This window comes from Lampris incognitus, chromosome 6, assembly GCF_029633865.1.
Source record: "Lampris incognitus isolate fLamInc1 chromosome 6, fLamInc1.hap2, whole genome shotgun sequence".
Lineage (NCBI taxonomy): Eukaryota > Metazoa > Chordata > Actinopteri > Lampriformes > Lampridae > Lampris > Lampris incognitus.
Genome location: NC_079216.1, coordinates 68,064,117 through 68,087,205, shown reverse-complemented (window position 1 = coordinate 68,087,205; position 23,089 = coordinate 68,064,117). Strand labels below are relative to the sequence as shown.

Below are 23,089 nucleotides of genomic sequence, written 5' to 3'. Positions count from 1 at the left end.
AACTACAAATAAAAAGAGAAAATAGAAAAGTGCTTACTTAAAATACATTCCATAAGCTCACATTATTAGCAGCCATGCTAACGTGTCTGACTGAGCAGCATCGCGCAGTTGCAGCAATCGTATTCAGTTATCAAAACATCCAAAACGCATTACATTTAAGTTATAAACGTCTTATGATCATGTAACACTTACAGTCGTTGCTTTCTGAAGGATTAACACGACAGATTGAGACAGATAGAAGTAACGTGAATTTGCGTGACAACAGCGACCATGCTTGGTTTGTTTACATTCTAAACTTCCTGTGGCGTTACCTCTTTGTGCTTCCCTTATCTCTGTGGGCATCACAACAAAGTCCCACTCAAACGTTGACACATATCAAATAGTGCATTAAGTGATGTGAACATACAAACACTTCAAGTTTAAAGTTACTTAAGAACACATAAATCACATTATGGGCAGAACAATTGCGATTAACCAAACCAACGAGGGCAATACAAACAAATAGCCCTAATAAGTCCAAATGAATTTAACATTAAAAAGAAAGAAATAAGGGAGCCCATGTAACCCGGCAATAACAATTCCGACCCTTAAGTAAATTGTAGAATCACAGTAAACTGGGCACTGTCGGTTTAATGATACTCTTACGAGCTGAGCCGTACATAAAGCCTTTGGTAACGGTAGCCTAGCAGTTAGCCCTTTAGCCAACACCGGGCATATCGGTGTTATGGGGCAGGCCACGTTCCCACAAAAGCGGCGGCTTCCTCAGCCGAGGAAAACCGTTTCTTATTGCCGCCTCTTGTGAGTGATTTGAAGCCTTGCCGGAAACAGAAGAGATGGTTGGAAGCCCAGGTTGTAGAGTGTACCCATGACATCGCGGTAGGCTGCACGCCGCTCGCTGCTCCACTACATCAGGGGAATAGTCTTCATAGATGCAGATCGATGTGTCTCGGTACTTTAGGTCATTCCTCCTTTTGCGGGCTTCTCGGACAACCAGATCCTTGATTTGATGTCGATGGAAGCATACAACCACCGGTCTGGGCTTGTCCCCTTGTCGTGGTTTAGCAGATAGGGTACGATGCGTTCGGTCTAGCTCCGGGGGAGCCGGTATCTCTTGGTCATCGAAAATCTCCACTAGGGTTTCAGAAAAGAAGGGTGTGGGTCATGGACCTTTAATGGACTCTGGTAGGCCAACAATCCTGACGTTATTACGCTGGCTTCTCCCCTCCAGGTCAGCATTTTTAGCCTTGAGTTGAACACAGGCGTCAGCTAGGGTAGAGCACGATGCTTCAAGGGCTTGCATACGTTCCTCGGTTAAGTTAACATTTGTCTCCAGACTTGTAATTGGCTCACCATAATCAGTGACTGTTGCCTGTATTGCATTTAACTTGGTTTCAAGAGATGCAAATGCTGACTTAAGTTCAGTAGAAAGGGCCGACGATATAGACTCACAGTGTTCTTCCAGCAAGTTAGTGAGGGCCTGCATGCTAATAATCCATCTCGCGTCGGTGGAATGTTCGTCTTTTTTGCCATCTTCTTTTTTATTATGCTTTGTTTTGGATGCCATAGTGCAGTGTTTCTCAACCGGGGGTCCGCGGACCCCTAGTGGTCCGTGGTGTAATTGCAAGGGGTCCGTGAAAATAAAATAGCTTTAAAAAAAAGATCCTATGACATTTATAGAAATAGGATTATTTTACTCAAATGTGACTGAGACCTTTATCTACCTAAACTATAAAGGGTAACAGGACTTTTTTCTCTAATTACATCTGTTTCACAAGTGTAATTTATTGTATTTTAACAACAGATCTCGCTCCCGTTTGCGTTGTTAAAAGTTACTGCATAAAATTCTGTTGTTACATATATCTGAAAGTTACTGAATACATATTCTGTTTTGTTACATATATCTGAAAGTTACTGAATACATATTCTGTTTTGTTACATATATCTGAAAGTTACTGAATACATATTCTGTTTTGTTAACTATATCTGAAAGTTACTGAATACATATTCTGTTTTGTTACATATATCTGAAAGTTACTGAATACATATTCTGTTTAGTTACATATATCTGAAAGTTACTGCATGAGAATTCTGTTTTGTTAACTATATCTAAGTTACAACTGAAAGCTCTTATTTTTGCCCCAAAGAGTGAATAAATGCTATAATGCAGTTTAAAATGCAGTTTCTACTGTTTCTATCAAATTGCAACCCCCCTCCCCCAAGATCAGGTGGAGGGGTCCTCAGGGTAGATCAAAAATACGCAGGGGGTCCAGGACCCCAAAAAGGATGAGAACCACTGCCATAGTGCACTCTATAGATGGTGTCTGCCCTTACTAAAAAAAGTTATGGGTTGTAAAGTTGTGGGAGAGTGCAGCAAATGCATCTACTCCATTCCTCTCTCCACCGGAAGTGACCACGTGAAATTTTAACTCACACACTCTGGTCGCAGTCTGGGGCCCTGGTACGTTGTCAATCAGTAACGTCAGCCCATATCCGATAAGTGAATTTTGTCAGTATCGGCACCCGGTACCGCAATTGGATCGGTCCCAACTCTAAACGTAATGTAAATCAGTATGTTCCAGTAGTGCTGGCTATTTAACTAATTAAAGTCAAATGAGCGGGCAACTTTGCTGTCTTGAAATATTGAGAACCTTGATCTTCTGTTTTCCCAATCTGCATTTGTTGTTCCTCCGTGCACCACAGAGGAGTCATAGGATCTACTGCAGTGGTTGTAACATGACATCAATGTGAGCCAGTCAGTGTTGCTCTGCAAACTCCATTCCCTCATCCTGCATTGTGCCATGTGGTAGTGACACAGACAGAGCTGTTACCTGCAGTTTGACCCGATCAATTCAAGATTCACCAGTATGATCACAATGTCGATAAAAGGGGGAGAAAACTTCCAGATATGTTGACTATTCGATTTTCAATGAACAGTGTAAAACAGACATTTTCCTAAAAGTTCAACTGAAATTTGGCTGTAGTATTGGCCTTCAAAAACACTTAATTTGTACATTTGAACATAGAGCTGGTCTAGAACATGTCACAATTATAAGTAATACGTTCTCTCTTTTCACTCCAGGGCATGTGTCATACTTGTTTCCCAGTTACAGAGATGTTAATCATGCATACTACTGTCATACTGAAGAAGGCCTTACAATGACCTTAATAGCATAGAATGTGGGGCTCTTAACTATATTTTTACCATGTTTACTTTTTCCTTTAAAGCTATCTGAACGACTTGGACAGGATAGCCCATGGGGCCTATGTGCCCACCCAGCAGGATGTTCTTAGGACCAGGGTCAAGACTACTGGCATCGTGGAAACACACTTCACCTTTAAGGACCTACACTTCAAGTGAGTACAACTACTGCATTTTGATGAATAATTTTACCCAACTCGGGCTCACTTAAAGCGACAGTAGACCACTATTTTCCCCCTTTAACTCAGGGATTAAAGCAACAAAAAAAAAAAAGAATCTCCTGACTGAAATTTTTTTTCAGGCCAAGTCCATCCATCCTTCCATTATCCAAACCGCTTATCCTGCTCTCAGGGTCGCGGGGATGTATTATTTTTTTTAATTGATTTTGAAAAGGTCGGTAACAGACAAGTTAACATTTTAAATGAGATATTTCACCAGTGACGCCACTAATAGAAATGAAATTACTGTAAAATAAAAGAGAGATCCATACAAGAAAGGGTGCAGCACTAGTCATAATCCAAAGTAAACGCAGCCACCCAGGCAAACAAAGACAGGAATCATATTTTAGGATTGTCAAACAATGCAATATAATTCAAAAAATGATCCTAGATTGGTCCCTTTTATGGTTTCTATCAGTCATCCTGATCAGCCAGGATTCAGGCCAAGCCATGTTCATATTCAGTGTATATGCTTTAATTTAACTTATTATAACACTAAACAAAATGTTTTAGTTTTAAGTGAGCCTCGTAATCACTTAACAGGAAAAAAAAACCTAAGAGCACCAGCTTCTGGAGGGCTTAGGCATTTTGGGGGAGGGTGTTGTTTGGTTTGGACATTGTGAAAATATGCATTTTCACATCATTTTTGACCATTATCATTACAATATTTGTAAAAAATAACACAGGTTGTTGTTTTTCACAGTACACTGACATTAGCAAGAAGAAAAGCAAAACAAATATGCACACTGATGATTGTTAGCACTGTCCTGAAGTAATAGTTCACATTTTTGTGAGTGATTGCACTGTACAACATACAAAACAACAGTGGTAAAACAAAAATTATTGTAAATGGATTTGAACTGCGGTTTTCTCATCCTCCCATAGTCATTTGACAATGTAACAGCATTTGGCTGCTTACCAAAGTTTCTGTTCGGTTGGACATCTGTAGACAGCTCACTTTCCCAGTAGTCACTAGTCAGCTGACAGTTACTGTAGCGAGTTGATTCCTCTATCACTCTCATTCCTCTTGCCTAATTATTTTCTCTTGACAGGATTTTTCAGACTGTCTTTTTGAGCTCATCATCTGTGACAGACGTAATTCTTGGCTGTTTGACAGATTTTCTCCCTGGTTCATTTCTGCAGTAAAGACATCAGGAGATGTTAAGAACTCGTTTTCACTTGTTATGAATTTATTTCCTCTGTTACAGCAAAACACGTTACAGCAGTTTTCAGAAACTCCTGCAGGTTAAATTGGATTAATGAAACAGTTTCAGTGCTGACTGACTCCGAAAGACTCACTATAACCAAGGACCACAGGACTCAATGACTACAGACCCATCGCCCTGACCTCTGTGGTAATGAAGTCTTTTGAGCACCTTGTTCTGTCTTACCTTAAAACTATTACTGACACACTCCTGGACTCCCTGCAGTTCACCTACAGAGCCAACAGGTCTGTGAACGATGCGGTAAACATGGCGCTCCACTTCATTCTCCAGCACCTGGACTCTGCAGGAACCTATGCCAGGACCCTGTTTGTGGATTTCAGCTCTGCCTTCAACACCATAATCCTGGATCTGCTGCATGACAAGCTCTCCCAGCCGCATGTGCCTGAATCCACCTGCAGGTGGATTCCTATCTGACAGGAAGCAGCATGTGAAGCTGGGGAAACACATTGCTGACTCCCGGATGATCAGCACCAGTTACCCTCAAGGGTGTGTCTTTTCCCCTCTACTGTTCTCCCTGTATACGAACAGCTGCACATCTAGTCACCAGTCAGCAAAGCTCTGGAAGTTTGCTGATGACACCACCCTTATTGGGCTTATCTCTGGTAGGGATGAGTCCACCTTCAGGAGGGAGATTGACCCATCATCTGGTGTCCTGGTGCAGTCAAAACCACTTGGAGCTCAATGCTCTAGTTGAGATCGTTGTGGACTTCAGAAAGTAACTAGACCCACCCGCTTCCATCACCCTGTGTGGCTCCCCAGTCGACACTGTGGAATCCTTCCGCTTCCTGGGCACCATCATCGCCCAGGACCTCTAAGTGGGAGCTGAACTTCAGCTCCCTCACTAAGAAGGCACAACAGAGTATGTACTTCCTGTGGCAGCTGAAAAAGTTCAGCCTGCCCAAGCCAATTATAGTGCACTTTTACACTGCCATCATTGAGTCCATCCTCACCTCCTCCATCACTCTGGTGCGCTGCTGCCACTATCAAGGACAAGGGCAGACTGCAGCGTATCGTTTGCTCTGCTGAGAGGGTGATTGGCTGCAACCTGCCATACCGCCATGATCTGTATGCCTCTAGGACACTGAGGCGAGCAGGAAAGATCATGACCGACCCTTCCAACCCATGCCATGGTCTCTTCAAAACACTCCACTCTGGCAAGAGGCTAATGTCTATAAAAACCAGAACCTCATGCCATAGTACTCTGGTACTCTCTATTCAAAAAGAATATCTGTAGTAATGAATGAACATGTAATTGTCTAGTCCTGAAATACAAGACAACCCCCAGTTTCAGAAAACAAATATTGTCATATGTTTGGGCCAATACGATATCCTTTCTCTCCAGACCGGTAAACAACTCTCGGTATATCTTTTTCAGTTCATTTGGTTTGGTTTAGGTGCTGCATGGGCTTGTTCAGTGAACTTTCCGGTTCACTGAAAAATGGTAAACAAAAGTTTGACCAGTGGATAGTGGGAGGTTTAAAAGTTCTTCCCTGCTGAATGTGATCAGAGTGAGAGCTGGAAACTAAACAAATAAACAAAAACAGAAAAAGTACTAGAGAGCACAGTAACGAGGCTGCCGTCTGTGGCGCCATCTTGAGCTCAGGTAGCTATTGGTAGCTATCCTCAGTAGCAGAAATGGCAGATGGTGGAGATCTGTTTCCCTTTAGCCAGACGAAAGCATTTGCATGGAAACAGGTTAGCTATCAGTTATGATTAGGTTAAGGTAAGCGTTAGGTTAAGCTTAGGGTTAGGTTAAGGTTATTCAAGCATGCCGATGTTGTATCAAACTCTGGCTCGGGGGGGAAACGGATCTCAACAGGGAACCAGAGTTCGATATAACACCCGGGACTTGAGAGGGGTCCAAACTGACATTTAGTTGGCATTCTACAGGCTCAGTAAGTAACTCAACCTGCCTACTTATTGATACCACTGGATGTTTTACTTTGCCTGTATCGATACACAGCACTGAGATCGGGGTTTCTAGTTCAAATTGGGATTCTTACAGTTGTTTCTTGCTTTGGACAGTAGCAGCCAAGCTGCTAATACACAGTAAGCGATCCAGTTGTCTTTGCGACAGTGGTGCAAACAATAAAAACGCTTGAACACACTGGGGGGGGGGGGTTGTCTACTGCCGCTTTAACTTTACAAGTGAGGCTTCTGTTTTTAAAACCTTTGATAAAGTTTAAGCACTTAACCATAAATCATAAACACAAAAAAACTAACTGCTATAGAAAGGTCTGTATGTTAATGAAACACCAATAAGAGTAGTGTATGAGTTGTATCTCCATGGATCCACCCAAGGATTAATTAAATATTTAAATCAAGGGCTGGCAAGACACAGCTTTGAAATTTTGCAGCATGTTTCTGGGTTAACTGTGTGTGTGTGTGTATGTGTGCGCGCACATGCCTAGCATGTATTTGCAGGTTTTACCAGTCTGTTTGCCCCCTGCAGGATGTTTGACGTGGGTGGACAGAGGTCAGAGAGGAAGAAGTGGATCCACTGTTTCGAGGGAGTCACTGCTATTATCTTCTGTGTGGCTCTGAGCGACTATGACCTGGTGCTGGCTGAGGATGAGGAGATGGTGAGCCACATCCTTACGTCACAAATCTCCCTCATGTGTGTTTGCCCTAAGTTCACATTCTTATTTCCCCACTGCTGTTTATGTGACTGTCCTGCCTCTTCTCCTCAGAACCGAATGCACGAGAGCATGAAGCTGTTTGATTCAATTTGCAACAACAAGTGGTTCACAGACACCTCCATCATCCTCTTCCTTAACAAGAAGGACCTGTTTGAAGAGAAGATCAAGAAGAGTCCCCTTACCATCTGCTACCCAGAATATGCAGGTGAGATAAAGTTAAACATATCAGTACACCTGTGGTTAGAGATGTGTTGGGCTTGCATATGTACTATATGTATGTATGTGATTTATGTGTGTTTGGCCCTGTGTGATGGCCTGGCGGCCTGTCCAGGGTGTCTCCCCGCCTGCCGCCCAATGACTGCTGGGATAGGCTCCAGCATCCCCGTGACCCTGAGAGCAGGATAAGCGGTTTAGATAGTGGATGGGTGGATGTATTTATGTGTGTGCTGGTGGTAAAGGGATCAAATTAAACCCAACCGTGTGTTTTTTAGTTTTTGGATTTTTCCCTCTTTTTCTCCCAATCTTCCGAGCCGTCCCGGTCTCTGCTCCACCCCCTCTGCTGGCCCGGGGAGGGCTGCAGACTACCACATGTCTCCTCCAATACATGTGGAGTCACCAGCCGCTTCTTTTCACCTGACAGAGAGGAGTTTCACCAGGGGGACGTAGTGCGTGGGAGGATCACACTATTCCTCCCAGTTCCCCCTCCCCCCTGAACAGGCGCCCCGTCGGACGAGAGGAGGCGCTGGTGCAGTGACCAGGACACACCCACATTCGGCTTCCCACCCACAGACACAGCCAATTGTGTATGTAGCGACGCCCAACCAAGCTGGAGGTAATACAGGGATTCGAACTGGGATCCCCGTGTTGGTAGGCAACGGAATAGACCGCCACACCACCCGGACACCCCAATCATGTGTATTTTGAGGTGTTATTGGTAAAGCTGCTGTTTGGTGACTATGAATGACGTGACTGACACGTGACAGTGCTCTGGTGCTCCCTACAGTTTGGACGACAGATGATGAATTTCAGAAATAACACACATATAACTTGTTAATCATCAGTTGTGTGTGTAGCTGCAGAGCATCGCTCTCCCTTGCTTCCCAGCAAGTCCCAAATCATCAATCTTTCCTCTGCTCCTCCTCCTCATTCTGTCCTCTCTCCATCTCAGGCTCTAACACCTATGAGGAGGCAGCAGCTTACATTCAGTGTCAGTTTGAGGACCTGAACAAGAGAAAGGACACCAAGGAGATTTACACCCACTTCACCTGCGCTACTGACACCAAGAACGTGCAGTTCGTCTTCGATGCCGTAACCGACGTCATCATCAAGAACAACCTGAAAGACTGTGGCCTTTTCTAGGGTAATGCATACTTCCTGTGACACCAAACTGTAAACAGTCGACGTGTATAAATGTGTTTTATATATTTAGATTTAATGCATTTATATTGTCAGTGTGTCGGCAGAGCAGCGGCGATGTTTTTCGAATTAGGAATTGTAAGGTTTCCTTGTATCTCTTCTATCAAAATGACAAACTAACTTGTAGTAAATTGTCTTGCCAGCGACCGCTAATCCCGGTTTCTTGAATATTTTTCTCTTTCTGGCACAGGCCGAGTGGCAGCGAGCTTACAGTTACTTTTTGTTCAAGGACAGTCTGTGACGAGAGGAAACTCTTCATGGACGCTGTTGAGAATGTCACTTTTAACCTCTTAACTTATGTTGATCTCTAAAGTTTTCAAGACGTGTTGGTAAAAAAAATTTGTGTAAAATATTTGTACAACTGTCTCTTGCTGGGGATTTTCACTGTTTTTAAAATGTGTTTATTTTATCAACTTATTTTCTTTCTTCAATTTTTATATGAAAATGTGGGGCCTTCAACATTTATTTTGTCTTTCTTTGGGAAAACAAGTTGTACCATCCTGTTGTGTTTCCAGGTACTTGTGTCGTGCATGCCTTAGTTGCAGTGTTTTGTTGTGTTTTGTTGACTTGGGTATTACATCATGTCCATTTTATTCAACTCGTTCACAAGCCCACCCAGCCCACGTGGTCTGGTTTCCATGCTCACATAGACATGCAGATCTGTTGCCTATGTTGACAAACCCTGTAAAACCCAGTCAGTCACCTTCTAGACCAGTTCACTTCTGTAGACCAGTCCACTTCTATAGACCAGGCCACTTCTATAGACCAGTCCACTTCTGTAGACCAGTTCACTTCTGTAGACCAGTTCACTCTGATCCTGACATACTGTGAGAACTTCATGTGCTCCTTTATGGATGTGTGATGTCACTGTGTGTTGTGCTGAGTGTTTTGAATGGGTTCAGCCTGAACCGTGTGTGTGTGTGTGTGTGTGTGTGTGTGTGTGTGTGTGTGTGTGTGTGTGTGTGTGTGTGTGTGTGTGTGTGTGAGAGAGCGAGAGATATTAAACAAAGGGATGGTTTCTCTCCTGTCATCCTTTCTTCAGTTTTATTTTGAAAGTGACCAAACGAGCATGGTGTAATTAAGCTGTGCATGTTGTCAGTGTTTTGGTGGAAACATTCCTTCTTGCAGACCCTGAGCAGACGAGCTCTGACAGAGGATGGCACTGACAGCCTTGTAGCAGAAAATACGACTAGGTTTGAGCACAGTGCATAGAATGACAGATGTGTTTTAGTAGAAATGCACTGTTGATTATCAGATGTAATGGTTTCAAGTTGCATATCGCCCCCACCCCACCCCCCACACCTTTGTTTGTATTGGGTGGGGACATTAGTGGACTAATTTCCATGAATTTTTTTTGCAAATTAAAGATTTGCTATGGTGAAGCCGTAGCATTGTTTTCAACAAGTCCGACTTTTCTGTTTTCTCTTCTATTTGCAGGGCTCTTAATTTGCTTCAATTGTAAACACATTTTGCCTGTGGTTAAAGCGCGGCGCTGGCCGCCGCTCTACCGTGCATGCTTTTAACTCACCATGAACGCTGAAAGAGAGATGAGGCGGACCAGTTTCACATCTTCTTGTAAGACTTCCTGGTGTGTGTCTTGTGACGGTCTTGTTTTCTGGATGTGGTTGATGGTTGGAGCTCTGACGGGTGACTGATGGTTGAAGAGCTGATCGATGCCTCCCTCAGGTGATCCGCAGTGTGCAAGCTGCTGATGATACACGGCGTCCTGGCCTGGGACGTCCGAACACGTGTCACTAACGGTGGTAACAGAATCCACTCTTGAATTATCATAAAGCTTTCCCTTGTTAGCAAAACTGTCATTAGTACAACTTCCGTTGACCAAAACATGAATTTTTTTATATTTACCCCCCCCCCCTTTTCTCCCCAATTGTATCCGGCCAATGACCCCACTCTTCCGAGCCGTCCCGGTCTCTGCTCCACCCCCTCTGCTGATCCGAGGAGGGCTGCAGACTACCACATTTCTCCTCCCATACATGTGGAGTCACCAGCCGCTTCTTTTCACCTGACAGTGAGGAGTTTCACCAGGGGGACGTAGCACGTGGGAGGATCACACTATTCCCCCCAGCCCCCCCTCCCCCGAACAGGAGCCCCGACCGACCAGAGGAGGCGCTAGTGCAGCGACCAGGACACATACCCACATCCAGCTTCCCACCTGCAGACACGGCCAATTGTGTCTGTAGAGACACAAAAGCCGGAGGTAACACGGGGATTCGAACTGGCGATCCCCGTGTTGGTAGGCAACGGAATAGACCGCCATGCTACCCGGACGCCCCAAAACATGAATTTTGAATTGATTGTCTCTGATCATTGGAATGTTTAAAGCTGAGTATGTGAAACGTGTCAGTACGGTAGTAGGTTGTGCGCTGACCTGACTGAAAAGGTTTGCAGTATTTATTCCGTAGGCTTGACGCGGCGTTCTCTGTAACTCGGAGTAGACCAGCTGAAACAGCCAGGGGGTTTTTACAAAAGTAAAAGCAAACGTTTTCTGCCAGTATCAAGTATAATCTTCACTGGCCCAAACGCTCACAATGTTTCATTTAATGGTCCACTGGTTTGCCCAATGCCTGGAAGTTACACAATGCCTCGCAGCAACACGAGCTGTGTCAGGTTTGACCTTCATCAACATACAGCTCGTGCACTTTTTCGCAGTGTTTTCAGTGGGGGTATAATTGTGGTCTGAAGGACACCCAAACAGACAGATTGATCCATCTCCCTACGTCCCCCACATGCATGACATCCTGGCAACACCAGCTTTTGATGAAACTTGCAGGAACATTCTGGCACAGCTCTCGGGCATCTATGAAATAATGTTTGGCTCAGCATGAGCCCCCTGCAGGGCCAAAGGAAGTTCTCACCATGGCAGTTAGTCTAGAAACTTCATGCCCACATGCATTTCCCCCCATCGGAGCATTTTTTGCCTCTTGGAGCATTACTTTACTGCTCGTTTATGTTTTCTGCTAATTTGAATAATGCTGTTGGTGCATTCCATTGCTATTACCATAAGGCTCCGCCCACTCATTTTTGCTGATTTACGTAATATTCTCTGCACAATCCACTGCCACTAGCTCAGCATCCACAAGGTGAACAATATGGTCACATTATTTCAAGGAAGACACTTTCACTGTACATAAGAAGAAACAAAACGAACAAAAGCTGCCCTGTAGCATGTTGTCACGGTCCCCACAGGAGGTCCGAGTGATCCGTCGTGTTGTTCCTCTCAGATTTCCACCAGCATAACTCCACTTCCCTTTACTTGACTCACATAAGTGTTTATCAGCATGCATCTCTTCATGCTCATCGTCCCTTGTCCCCCATGATCAGGGGATGATGCATGTAGTCACTGCACTACAGCATGTAAACACCTTCACCGAATGGGGGCGCTGTAACAATAAACCAAACACTTAAAAGAGGCATATCTCCTGTCCTGTTGACCAGCCTTGAAGTTGTGTTTTCATATGCATGCTTCTTTTCATGGGCGACTTATTTCCCATGAGCACCTCCCATTTCTTTTCTTGGACCCCCCCCCCCTTTTCTCCCCAATTGTACCCGGCCAATCACCCCACTCTTCCGAGCCGTCCCGGTCGCTGCTCCACCCCCCCTGCTGATCCGGGGAGGGCTGCGGACTACCACGTCTCCTCCCATACATGTGGAGCGCTGATCTCAAAAAAAGAGACTTGGATGGAGCAAGTCGCGATGTGAAGTGAAGCCGGCAGCGATATTATGAACCCTACATAGCCCTCGCCAAAATCCCGTACCCTGTCCCAAATCTCGCGAACGGACGCCGGATTTCCGCTGCGTTGCTAAGGAAACAATCAACTATCAACTCGGTGCGAAGCAAAGCTAACGTTAGCTACCTTCAATTTTGTAATTTTGTATTTTTCGCAATTTTGGACAGCTGGCTGCTTTTGTAATTTTGGACTGCTGGCTGTCAACAACAGAACGGAGGTAAGTAACGTTAGTTGTCTGAAAATGAACATATATCTAATAAATAGACTTTCTCACATTTAAGAAAGCTGATCAGTAAGTTGTTACCTGTGTATAAATGTAAAAGTCATGTTACTACAATATAGGAGCTCGTTTTGTTTGTAGTCATGATAAGGGGTGAAGTATCCTATGCTCAAACGTGGAGCAAGCAAAGATTGAGTTAAAAACGTTAATGTTGATTGTGGATAACTTAGACAGGTTAAATTGTGGGTGTACAGCGTTTCCTTGATGAGCGCTAACCCCATAACAACATATTTTCGCGTTGCTACGGTGGCGCACACGTGACAAAGCCAGAAACGGGATTTTGGCGAGGCCTATGTAGGGTTCATAATATCGCCGGCCGGCATGGGCGACTTGGCGGCCATCTTAGGTAGACCAAGAGGCCATCCAACTGCATTTGAGTCGCCAGCTAAAATGTTGCGTTGCGGTGCAGACCAGTGCTCTAACCGCACAGGGTCGAAGAAAAGTGGCAATTCAGATAATATAACATTTCACAAGGAAGTAGCCTTTTTTATTTGACTCTTGCATTTAAGATGCCATAGCAACTGCGAACCAGGAGACATCGCGGACCGCCCGACTAAAGGGTCTGACTCGTCAGCCAGCGGCCAACGTGTCTACGTATCCGTGCACGCCGCGACGCACCGCGGCGTGCACGGATACGTAGACACGTTGGCCGGCCCCTGGGACACCGGGTCGCCGCTGCGTCGCGGCGTGCACGGATACGTAGACACGTTGGCCGGCCCCTGGGACACCGGGTCGCCGCTGCGTCGCGGCGTGCACGGATACGTAGACACGCGGCCGGCCCCTGGTTAACGGGTCGCCGCGGTGCCGCTGCGTCGCGGTGTGCACGGATACGTAGACACGTTGGCCGGCCCCTGGTTAACGGGTTGCCGCGGTGCCACTGCGTCGTGGCCGTCCCTTCACACGACAGCGGCGTTTTGGGGGCCTGAAAACGCAAACTTTTGAACCCGGGTTCCAGAGTGAAAACCGTTGAAAACGCGACTCCAGCGTCGCCGTTTAAACTGTGACGTCACGGCTCCACTTCGCACATGCGTACTACGCTTTCAGTCAAACAGCCATGCGCGAGTAAGAAGACGCCACCAACAATGGCGGGTTAGCGAGCTGTTTGCGCGGTTCTCTCTGCTGAGTTTATTAACGCTCCTCCGGCAAAGTGTAGACCTGCTGCTCCGCTACCGGGACCAGCGGAGACGCTTATTGACATGCGCCCAACTCCCGGTCCACCTACACGCAGACGGAGGGCAGCCGAGACACGCTTTTGGACAAGGCCTGGGGACGAGCCGGCGGCATCGTGTGTGTGGTTACTCACCCCGACAAGAGAGCGTGTGTGCGCAGGCGCCCTGGTGTTATCGGGGTCCGCCGGGAAGGCTCTCTGCTACAAAGTTTCACCGCCACCTACTGGCCTGGCATGCACACTACAGCGTTTTCAGTCGTTTTTTGCGGATCCGTCAGCATGCGGCTCGTATTCAAAACGATGTCGTCTGAACGCGGAACTTTTTTAAAACGCAAAGGAAAAACTTCTCCGTTTTTAGCAACACCGTTGTCGTGTACCAGTTTAGACCATAATGGTTCTGAAGTCCATACAGTAGCATGAGAGATGAATTACCCATTTAAGTAAACGTCCTCCTCATTGCATCGCTGTAGGCAATGGTGTCAGCAAAAATTGTGAAAGGGGTGGCCCAAGAGGAGCCGATGGTTTTCCGGGGGTGGCACTCAAATTGCTCTATAAGTTTAATTCATTGAAATTTAAGTACATGCTTTACAATACAATTATAGTTTACATAGCCGTGCAATCAAGAAGGCATAATTTGGCAAATTAATGCAAATGACTATTTGGATATAGCAGCAAGAATCAGAATCAGAATGCTTTATCCGTCCTCGAGGGGAAATTAGGTAACCTGTTTGAAGTCACAGAGAATTGCAAATACTGTGGTCGAGCCATCTTTGCAGGCTCCCTCGTTACGGTGTCGTTATTGTGTTTGCAGACAGCAAAGCTCTGGAAACTAGAGCAGGGCCCATGATCGTGTAATCTCTTGTAAGAATTGTATGACTGTTGATCTGACACCAATAAGGACATCACTAAGTGTTTACTGTCATGTGACTTAACTTCTTTCGGTTGCTCCCGTTAGGGGGCGCCACAGTGGATCATCTGTTTCCATCTCTTCCTGTCCTCTGCATCTTCCTCTGTCCCACCAGCCACCTGCATGTCCTCCCTCCCCACATCCATAAACCTCCTCTTTGGCCTTCCTCTTCTCCTCTTCCCTGGCAGCTCCATATTCAGCATCCTTCTCCCAGTATACCCAGCATCTCTCCTCCACACATGTCCAGACCATCTCCATCTTGTCTCTCTTGCTGTGTCATGTGACTTACCTACTAACTCAAAATTAGCATCTATGGCAGTCTATTCCGTTGCCTACCAACACGGGAATCGCCGGTTCGAATCCCTGTGTTACCTCCGGCTTGGTCAGGCATCCCTACAGACACAACTGGCCGTGTCTGCTGGTGGGAAGCCGGATGTGGGTATGTGTCCTGGTCACTGCACTAGCGCCTCCTCTGGTTGGTCGAGGCGTCTGTTCAGGGGGGAGGGGGAACTGGGGGGAATAGCGTGATCCTCCCACGTGCTACGTCCCCCTGTATGGGAGGAGGCATGTGGTAGTCTGCAGCCCTCCCGGATCAGCAGAGGGGGTGGAGCAGAGACCGGGACGGCTCGGAAGAGTGGGGTAATTGGCCAAGTATAATTGGGGAGAAAAAGTGGGGGGGGGGGGATTAGCATCTGTTTTTTTCTGCTCTTGATGGTGGGGCTGCAACATCGATCATCCCCTCAGATCCCCTCTTGGATGTTAGGTGTAGGTCAACCTAATACAAGTTTTGGAAGAAGGATGGGGGGGGCTATCAGGCTCCCCACTACCCTACACCATGCACTTGCATTGCATTACATCACTTACCTGAATGCAACATGGTTTATGTCGTAGTAACCACGTGTCCACATCTCATGTTCTATATTCTCTCTTCTGAGAGCTTCTCTTCTGGCCCATGCTGGACCGTCCCATTGAAATCCGTTCTTTTGAACCCTTTCCACGTGCTGCTCTATCTGTAGATCGTCTTTAAATCGACGTACTCTTATTTAATCTTTCTCACTTCCCCTCCCTCTTATGCCACCTCGCTCATATTCACCCACAGTGATGCTGCCGCCATGTTTCCTTTCATTTCAGCCAGCCCTCTCTCTCTCGCTCACTCTCTCCCCCCTTCTCTCCCCCGTCTATCCCCCTCTCTCTGTCTTGCTCTCTCTCTCTCCCTCTGTCTCTCTCTACCCCCCCTCCCCCCGACCGTGCTGTTTTCTCTGCAGGTTTCACTGGTTCTGTAAAGTGCACAGGGATCTGCACGGCAGCCCAGATTTCATGCACTGATGGTGCACACACTATATCCTCTCAACTTTTGAAAGTAATAATACTGCGACACAAGGTTTTACGGGACAATAAACCCGAATGTCAGGAAAACAAACCTTGAACAAAAGTGTTTTGGGAGAAAAAAGGGAATTATACATCTTGTGCAGATACCTCTTCGAAGACATCATTCCAGGCCGCAGTGTAAATTAAAGGCTCAGGATCTATTGCTCATGTGACGTCACATATTGAGTTCACCACAGAGTGAAAATGTATTCACCCGGGCCCTGTAATCCACACACAGGGTCAGTAGTGCAGTAGACTTCCGGCCTGCTCTCAGCTAAACCATCATCACACAGGCGCAGTGATTCGGCTGAACTGAGACAACACTGTTTTGGGAAGCATGGTGTGATTTAGAAAGCTCACTGAAGATCAGCTCTTCTGACTGTAGGTCAGCTCATCTGACTGTAGATCAGCTCTTCTGACTGTTGATCAGCTCTTCTGGCTGTAGATCAGCTCTTCTGACTTGATCAGCTCTTCTGGCTGTAGATCAGCTCATCTGACTGTAGATCATCTCATCTCACTGAAGATCAGCCCATCTGACTGTAGATCAGCTCATCTGACTGTTGATCAGCTCTTCTGACTGTAGATCATCTCATCTGACTGAAGATCAGCTCATCTGGCTGTAGATCAGCTCATCTCCACAGCCCCCAGAGGGAGCTCACATAATGTGGAAATAAAGCTCATTCAAAACCAAAGTTGGGGGGGGGGTGTGGATAAAGGGAGTGGAGAGGAGAGAGATGGAAAGATAGGGGGAGAGAGCAAGAGGAGGGGGGAGACAGACAGACAGAGAGGGGAGAGGAGAGAGAGAGAGAGAGAGAGAGAGAGAGAGAGAGAGAGAGAGAGAGAGAGAGAGAGAGAGAGAGAGAGAGAGAGAGAGAGAGAGAGAGAGAGAGAGAGAGGAGGGGAGAGACAGACAGACAGAGAGGGGAGAGGAGAGAGAGAGAGAGAGAGAGAGAAAGGAGGGGAGAGAGAGACAGACAGAGAAAGGAGAGGAGAGAGAGAGAGAGAGGAGAGAGAGAAAGGAGGGGAGAGAGAGACAGACAGAGAGGAGAGGAGAGAGAGAGAGAGAGGGGAGAGAGAGGAGAGGATGGGAGAGGAGAGAGAGAGAGAGAGGAGAGAGAGAAAGGAGGGGAGAGAGAGACAGACAGAGGAGAGGAGAGGAGAGAGAGAGAGAGAGGAGAGAGAGAGAGAGGAGAGAGAGAGAGAGGGGAGAGAGAGGAGAGAGAGAGAGGATAGTGATGAAGATCAACATCCATCATGAGTGCGGTTGACCAGTGAGTCACAGCATAAAGACGCCAGTCAGACCGACACGTCTCGTCAAAAGGATCTGAACCACGTGTGTAGCAGCCAGCTATGGTGTGTTTGATGTGTTGCTTTGTGTTACTCGGCAGAGTTGCAGGGTGCGGGGTCTTGTGTGCGGGGTCTTGTGTGCGGGGTCTTGTGTGCGGGGTCTTGTGTGTGGGACCGCCCATGTGTGTATGTAAGGCGTGTGTGAGCATGAGTGTGTTTGTGTGGTGTGTTGGTTGGGGCGGTCATGTTTCCAGGTATGACCGGAAGTAATGACGACTGCAAAATAAATAAATACATTTGAAAATATTAGTATAATGACATCTAATTGTGTTGAGATATGACACCAGTGTATTTGTATGACTGTGTTACTGTGTACTATTATTTTGTTTACGACTTTGTTTGTCCACAAGTGGGCGGTGTTGCGCTTGCATGCGCGGATTGATTACGTCACTGAGACGCTGTTCATTTTCTTCTTCTCCCAAAACGACCGAATACACGGAGGCTGCATTTTTCCCTCCAGCGGAAGTTCGGTAGTCGGTACGATTCTTTATAACGGTTTAATAATCCGCTTCATCTGCGCAGAGACAGACATAACGTATTAGTCTGGTCTTCTAACAACTTGTGAGTTTAAATGGCACCATGATTAAGTCGTCCAGTTCCCTAAAGACATTTATTCCAATTAACTCGGCATCTTTTGCGCGTAAACGTGTGTGTGTGTGTGTGTGTGTGTGTGTGTGTGTGTGTGTGTGTGTGTGTGTGTGCATGCGTGTCCGACCGACCAGAGGAGGCGCTAGTGCAGCGACCAGGACACCCACCCACATCCGGCTTCCCACCCGCAGACACGGCCAATTATGTCTGTAGGGACGCCCGACCAAGCCGGAGGTAACATAGGGATTCAAACCGGCGATCCCCGGGTTGGTAGGCAACGAAATAGACCACTACGCTACCCGGACCCCCCAGTCCACGGATTTAACTGGTCTGACACCTTTTTCCCAGTCTGTCTGACAGGCGTGGCGGGGTTTAACGTTCCGTCGGGAAGCTGTGATGACACCAGGAAACGGTTTCATCACCTCTCAGGTTTTGTCTTCTCTTAGCCCGAGATCCAGACTGAGGTCCAGACTGAGGTCCAGACTGAGATCCAGACTGAGGTCCAGACTGAGGTCCAGACTGAGATCCAGACTGAGGTCCAGACTGAGATCCACACTGAGATCCAGACTGAGGTCCAGACTGAGATCCACACTGAGATCCAGACTGAGGTCCAGACTGAGATCCACACTGAGATCCAGACTGAGGTCCAGACTGAGGTCCAGACTCAGAGAGGCTGCCTGTGTTAAGCTGGGTCATCTCATGATGACATCGGGACGGCATGGCTCAGGCGGTGGAACGGGTCGTCTAGTAATCAGAAGGTTGCCGGTTCGATCCTCGGCTCCTGCAGAGAACGTGTCAAAGTGTGCTTGAGTAACACACGGAACTCCTATCTGCTCCTGATGAGCAGGTTGGTGCCTTGCATGGCAGCCTCCACCATCAGTGTGTGGATGTGTGTGGATGTGTGTGGATGGGGAATGTGAGATGTACACTCTAAAGAGCTGTGAGTGGTCAGTAGACTAGGAAAGATCCATATAGATGCAGTCCATCTACCATATATCCCTTTCTCTGAGCAAAACACAGCCAGGAGGACTGTTGAGGAAGCACCCCGTGTGTGTGTGTGTGTGTGTGTGTGTGTGTGTGTGTGTGTGTGTGTGTGTGTGTGTGTGTGTGTGTGTGTGTGTGTGTGTGTGTGTGCGCGTGTGTGTGTGCGTGTGTGTGTGTGTGTGTGTGTGTGTGTGTGCGTGCGTGTGTGCGCGCGCGCAGGACATCATTGTGAAGGTGACCCCTCTGCTCCGTCTCAGCCAGAGGGATGAAAACAACTTGGTTTGCATTTCTTTCAAAAAGCATAAACACAAAGCACAGTCAATGAGGGAGATGCTGGATATAGGCTGTGTTCTAGATATAGGCTGTTCTGGATGTAGCATGTATTCTGGATATAGGCTGTGTTCTGGATATAGCATGTGTTCTGGATATAGGCTGTGTTCTGGATATAGCATGTATTCTGGATATAGGCTGTGTTCTGGATATAGCATGTATTCTAGATATAGGCTGTTCTGGATGTAGCATGCATTCTGGATATAGGCTGTGTTCTGGATATAGCATGTGTTCTGGATATAGGCTGTTCTAGATATAGACTGTGTTCTGGATATAGCATGTGTTCTGGATATAGGCTGTGTTCTAGATATAGGCTGTGTTCTGGATATAGCATGTGTTCTGGATATAGGCTATGTTCTAGATATAGGCTGTGTTCTAGAAAAGGCTGTGTTCTGGATATAGCATGTGTTCTAGTATATATAGGCTGTCTTCTGGATACAGCATGTGTTCTGGATATAGGCTGTGTTCTAGATATAGGTTGTGTTCTGAATATAGGCTGTGTTTTGGATATAGGCTGTGTTCTGGATATAGGCTGTGTTCTGGATATAGCATGTGTTCTAGATATAGGCTGTGTTCTAGATATAGGCTGTTCTGGATATAGCATGTATTCTGGATATAGGCTGTGTTCTGGATATAGCGTGTGTTCTAGATATAGGCTGTGTTCTGGATATAGTGTGTATTCTGGATATAGCATGTATTCTGGATATAGGCTGTGTTCTGGATATAGCATGTGTTCTAGATATAGACTGTGTTCTGGATATAGTCTTTGTTCTGGATATAACATGTATTCTGGATATAGGCTGTGTTCTGGATATAGAATGTGTTCTTGATATAGGCTGTGTTCTGGATATAGCATGTGCTCTGGATATAGGCTGTGTTCTGGATATAGCATGTGTTCTGGATATAGGCTGTGTTCTGGATATAGGCTGTGTTCTGGATATAGCATGTGCTCTGGATATAGGCTGTGTTCTGGATATAGGCTGTGTTCTGGATGTAGGCTGTGTTCTGGATATAGGCTGTGTTCTGGATATAGGCTGTGCTCTGGATATAGGCTGTGCTCTGGATATAGGCTGTGTTCTGGATGTAGGCTGTATTCAGATTCTCCCTCCGAGGCGGCAGACGGCCTCATGTTATGGTATGTTTGCCTTCTGCTAATGGCAGCCTGTTGGCGGATGCTGGTTATACAGGCCTTCTGTCAGTAATGATGATATGAAGTCATGTTGTCTCTCTGATTCCTCCTCACTCTTTCTGCTGCTCTGTGTCCCGTGTTCTGCTTTCTTCTTCAAACACACACACATGCACACACGCACACACGCACACACGCACACACGCACACACACACACACACACACACACACACACACACACACACACACACACACACACACACACACACACACTGACGCCTACGAACAAAATCAAAGACAAAAATTTGGACAATTGCTTTGGGAATGTGTGGAAACATACACCATAAAACAAACACAAAAAAAGAAAGCCGATAACCAGTCTGGCAGTAAGTCGGAGGCTTGATGGAGTCATCGTAGCTTGGAAAGCGCTCAGCTTTCAGAGAAGGACAAAGCTTGGCATGCCATTAGTGTCGGAGCCCCTGTTCCTCCAGGCCACCGCGTGCCATAAGGACTATCAGACCACAATGCCGGATTATGAGTCAGTTGAGAGGTGCACCTCCTCCTGACACCCAGTCTGTGTCCATCTGTGCCGGTGGCCTTGAAACACTTGCACTTTTCAAGAGAAAATGTGTTGTCAGTGACGAGACGCTTCAATAGATTCCAAATTTAGCATTTCTACTCCTGGCGTTTCGTTCTCTATTAAGATGCTCTGGCAAAGACACTTGACAGCTGCTAGTTTTTTATTTTATTTTTTTGTTCTAATCTTACTTCCTTACTCAAAGGCAAATTCCAAATCAATCAGAGGCATGGAGCCTTATATAGAGTGTGAAGACAGGCGCAAGGCCTTGAATCATGGTGTCCATCCATGACATAATTTGTGAACATGAGGCACCTACTCCAGCCCGGGCTTCAACCTGGGCTTCAGCCTGGGTTCCAGCCTGGGCTTCCGTCAGCCTGGGCTCCAGCCTGGGTTTCAAACTGGGCTCCAGCCTGGGTTTCAAACTGGGCTCCAGCCTGGGCTTCCTTCAGCCTGGGCTCCAGCTTGGGCCTCCGCCTGGGCTCCAGCCTGGGCTCCAACCTGGGCTTCAGCCTGGGCTTCAACCTGGGCTGCAGCCTTGGCTTCCTTCAGCCTGGGCTCCAGCCTGGGCTCCAGCCTGGGCTTCCACCTGGGCTTCCACCTGGGCTCCAGCCTGGGCTCCAGCCTGGGCTTCAACCTGGGCTGCAGCCTTGGCTTCCTTCAGCCTGGGCTCCAGCCTGGGCTCCAGCCTGGGCTTCCACCTGGGCTCCAACCTGGGCTTCAGCCTGGGCTTCAACCTGGGCTGCAGCCTTGGCTTCCTTCAGCCTGGGCTCCAGCCTGGGCTTCCACCTGGGCTTCCACCTGGGCTCCAGCCTGGGCTCCAGCCTGGGCTTCCTTCAGTTTGGGCTCCAGCCTGGGCTCCAGCCTGGTCTTCAGGCCTCCTGTGAGCCGGCAGCTCACAGGACAACCCCTATTCTGGATTGTTAATTTTACATTCCTTTACTCTGTTATGTTATATTCTTTAGTTTAGTTTTTTTTCGAGGTTGAACTGATGCCGATGCATTTCATATCCAGTACCGCCTGCCACGCTGTATCATCATGCATTTGACACATAAATAGAACTTGAACTTGGACGTGGACTAGATTTGCAGGTTGTTCTCGTTGTGGTGGTTCTCTCTGCCATGTTCGACTATTCTGAATTATCCGCTGTATCTTAGCTCCTGCTTTGAGCAAAATCTGTGACCTAATTGTTAAGGGTCCGTTAAGGGTTTGTTAAGGGTTTGTTACGGGTCTGGCGTAAACAGAGTTTCATCCGAAGACGACCTACCAGTGTTCGGATGTAAGTTATTTACTTCACCAGGAATCGAGGATTGTGTTCATTCACCACCACTGCAGAGCCTGGGCACGTCACCCTTATGGAGCTGAGTGTACCCACATGTGCGTGTGCGTACCCTATACTTGTGGGGTACCCTGTACTGACCCTCAGTCAGTACGTCTACATTATGTTAGAAAAAGTGGCTTTACTGTGTTAGTCCGACTAAAACTGTACTGATGTGTCGTAGGTTAGTTTACGTTATTACGACAGTGACCCCTAGAGGGGGGGGGTCACTCACCATGAACTGATTTATGGCAGTGCCTAGCATAGCATGAATAAAGCTTGTTAAACGGCTCTCCTGCGTTGAATCATTTATGGTTATTTTAGCCAACCAATACATGGTCCCAGGAGTGGGGTTCGAACCCACGCAGACATGTCCATTTATTTTAGCCAACCAATACAAACTGGACTTTTAAAACTCATGTAGGTTGGGGATGGATTTACTCTGGCATGTCTACGCTTCGGTCGGCCCCGATCTGGCCTAGGCGTTCTGCGCATGATCCATAGTTCCCGCGGCGGTCTTTCACCCGGAAGTGGAACAGCGTAGTATCCACATGGTGAGTGCTGGAGCGAGAACCACGCCCTTCTGGACAGACGAGGAGACAAACGTCATGTTGTGTCAGCTAAAGGAGTTGCTTGCCTACTTGTTTG

General features: G+C 46.9%; 1 protein-coding gene across 2 annotated transcripts in view; it reads left to right on the top strand.

Annotated features, from left to right (window-relative positions):
- Positions 1–10,097, top strand: part of LOC130114178 (guanine nucleotide-binding protein G(i) subunit alpha-1) — a 30,182-nt gene extending 20,085 nt beyond the window's left edge. Inside the window, exons 5-9 of one of the 2 annotated variants that reach the window (XM_056281979.1) lie at positions 3,226–3,354; positions 7,096–7,225; positions 7,334–7,487; positions 8,451–8,642; positions 8,889–10,097. In XM_056281979.1, the coding sequence (XP_056137954.1) occupies positions 3,226–3,354; positions 7,096–7,225; positions 7,334–7,487; positions 8,451–8,641 (604 nt within the window). In that variant the 3' untranslated portion in view covers position 8,642; positions 8,889–10,097. Of the gene's footprint in view, positions 1–3,225; positions 3,355–7,095; positions 7,226–7,333; positions 7,488–8,450 lie in introns of both variants that reach the window. The other variant, XM_056281980.1, reaches the window with a different exon arrangement.
- The last annotated feature ends 12,992 nt before the right edge of the window (positions 10,098–23,089 follow it).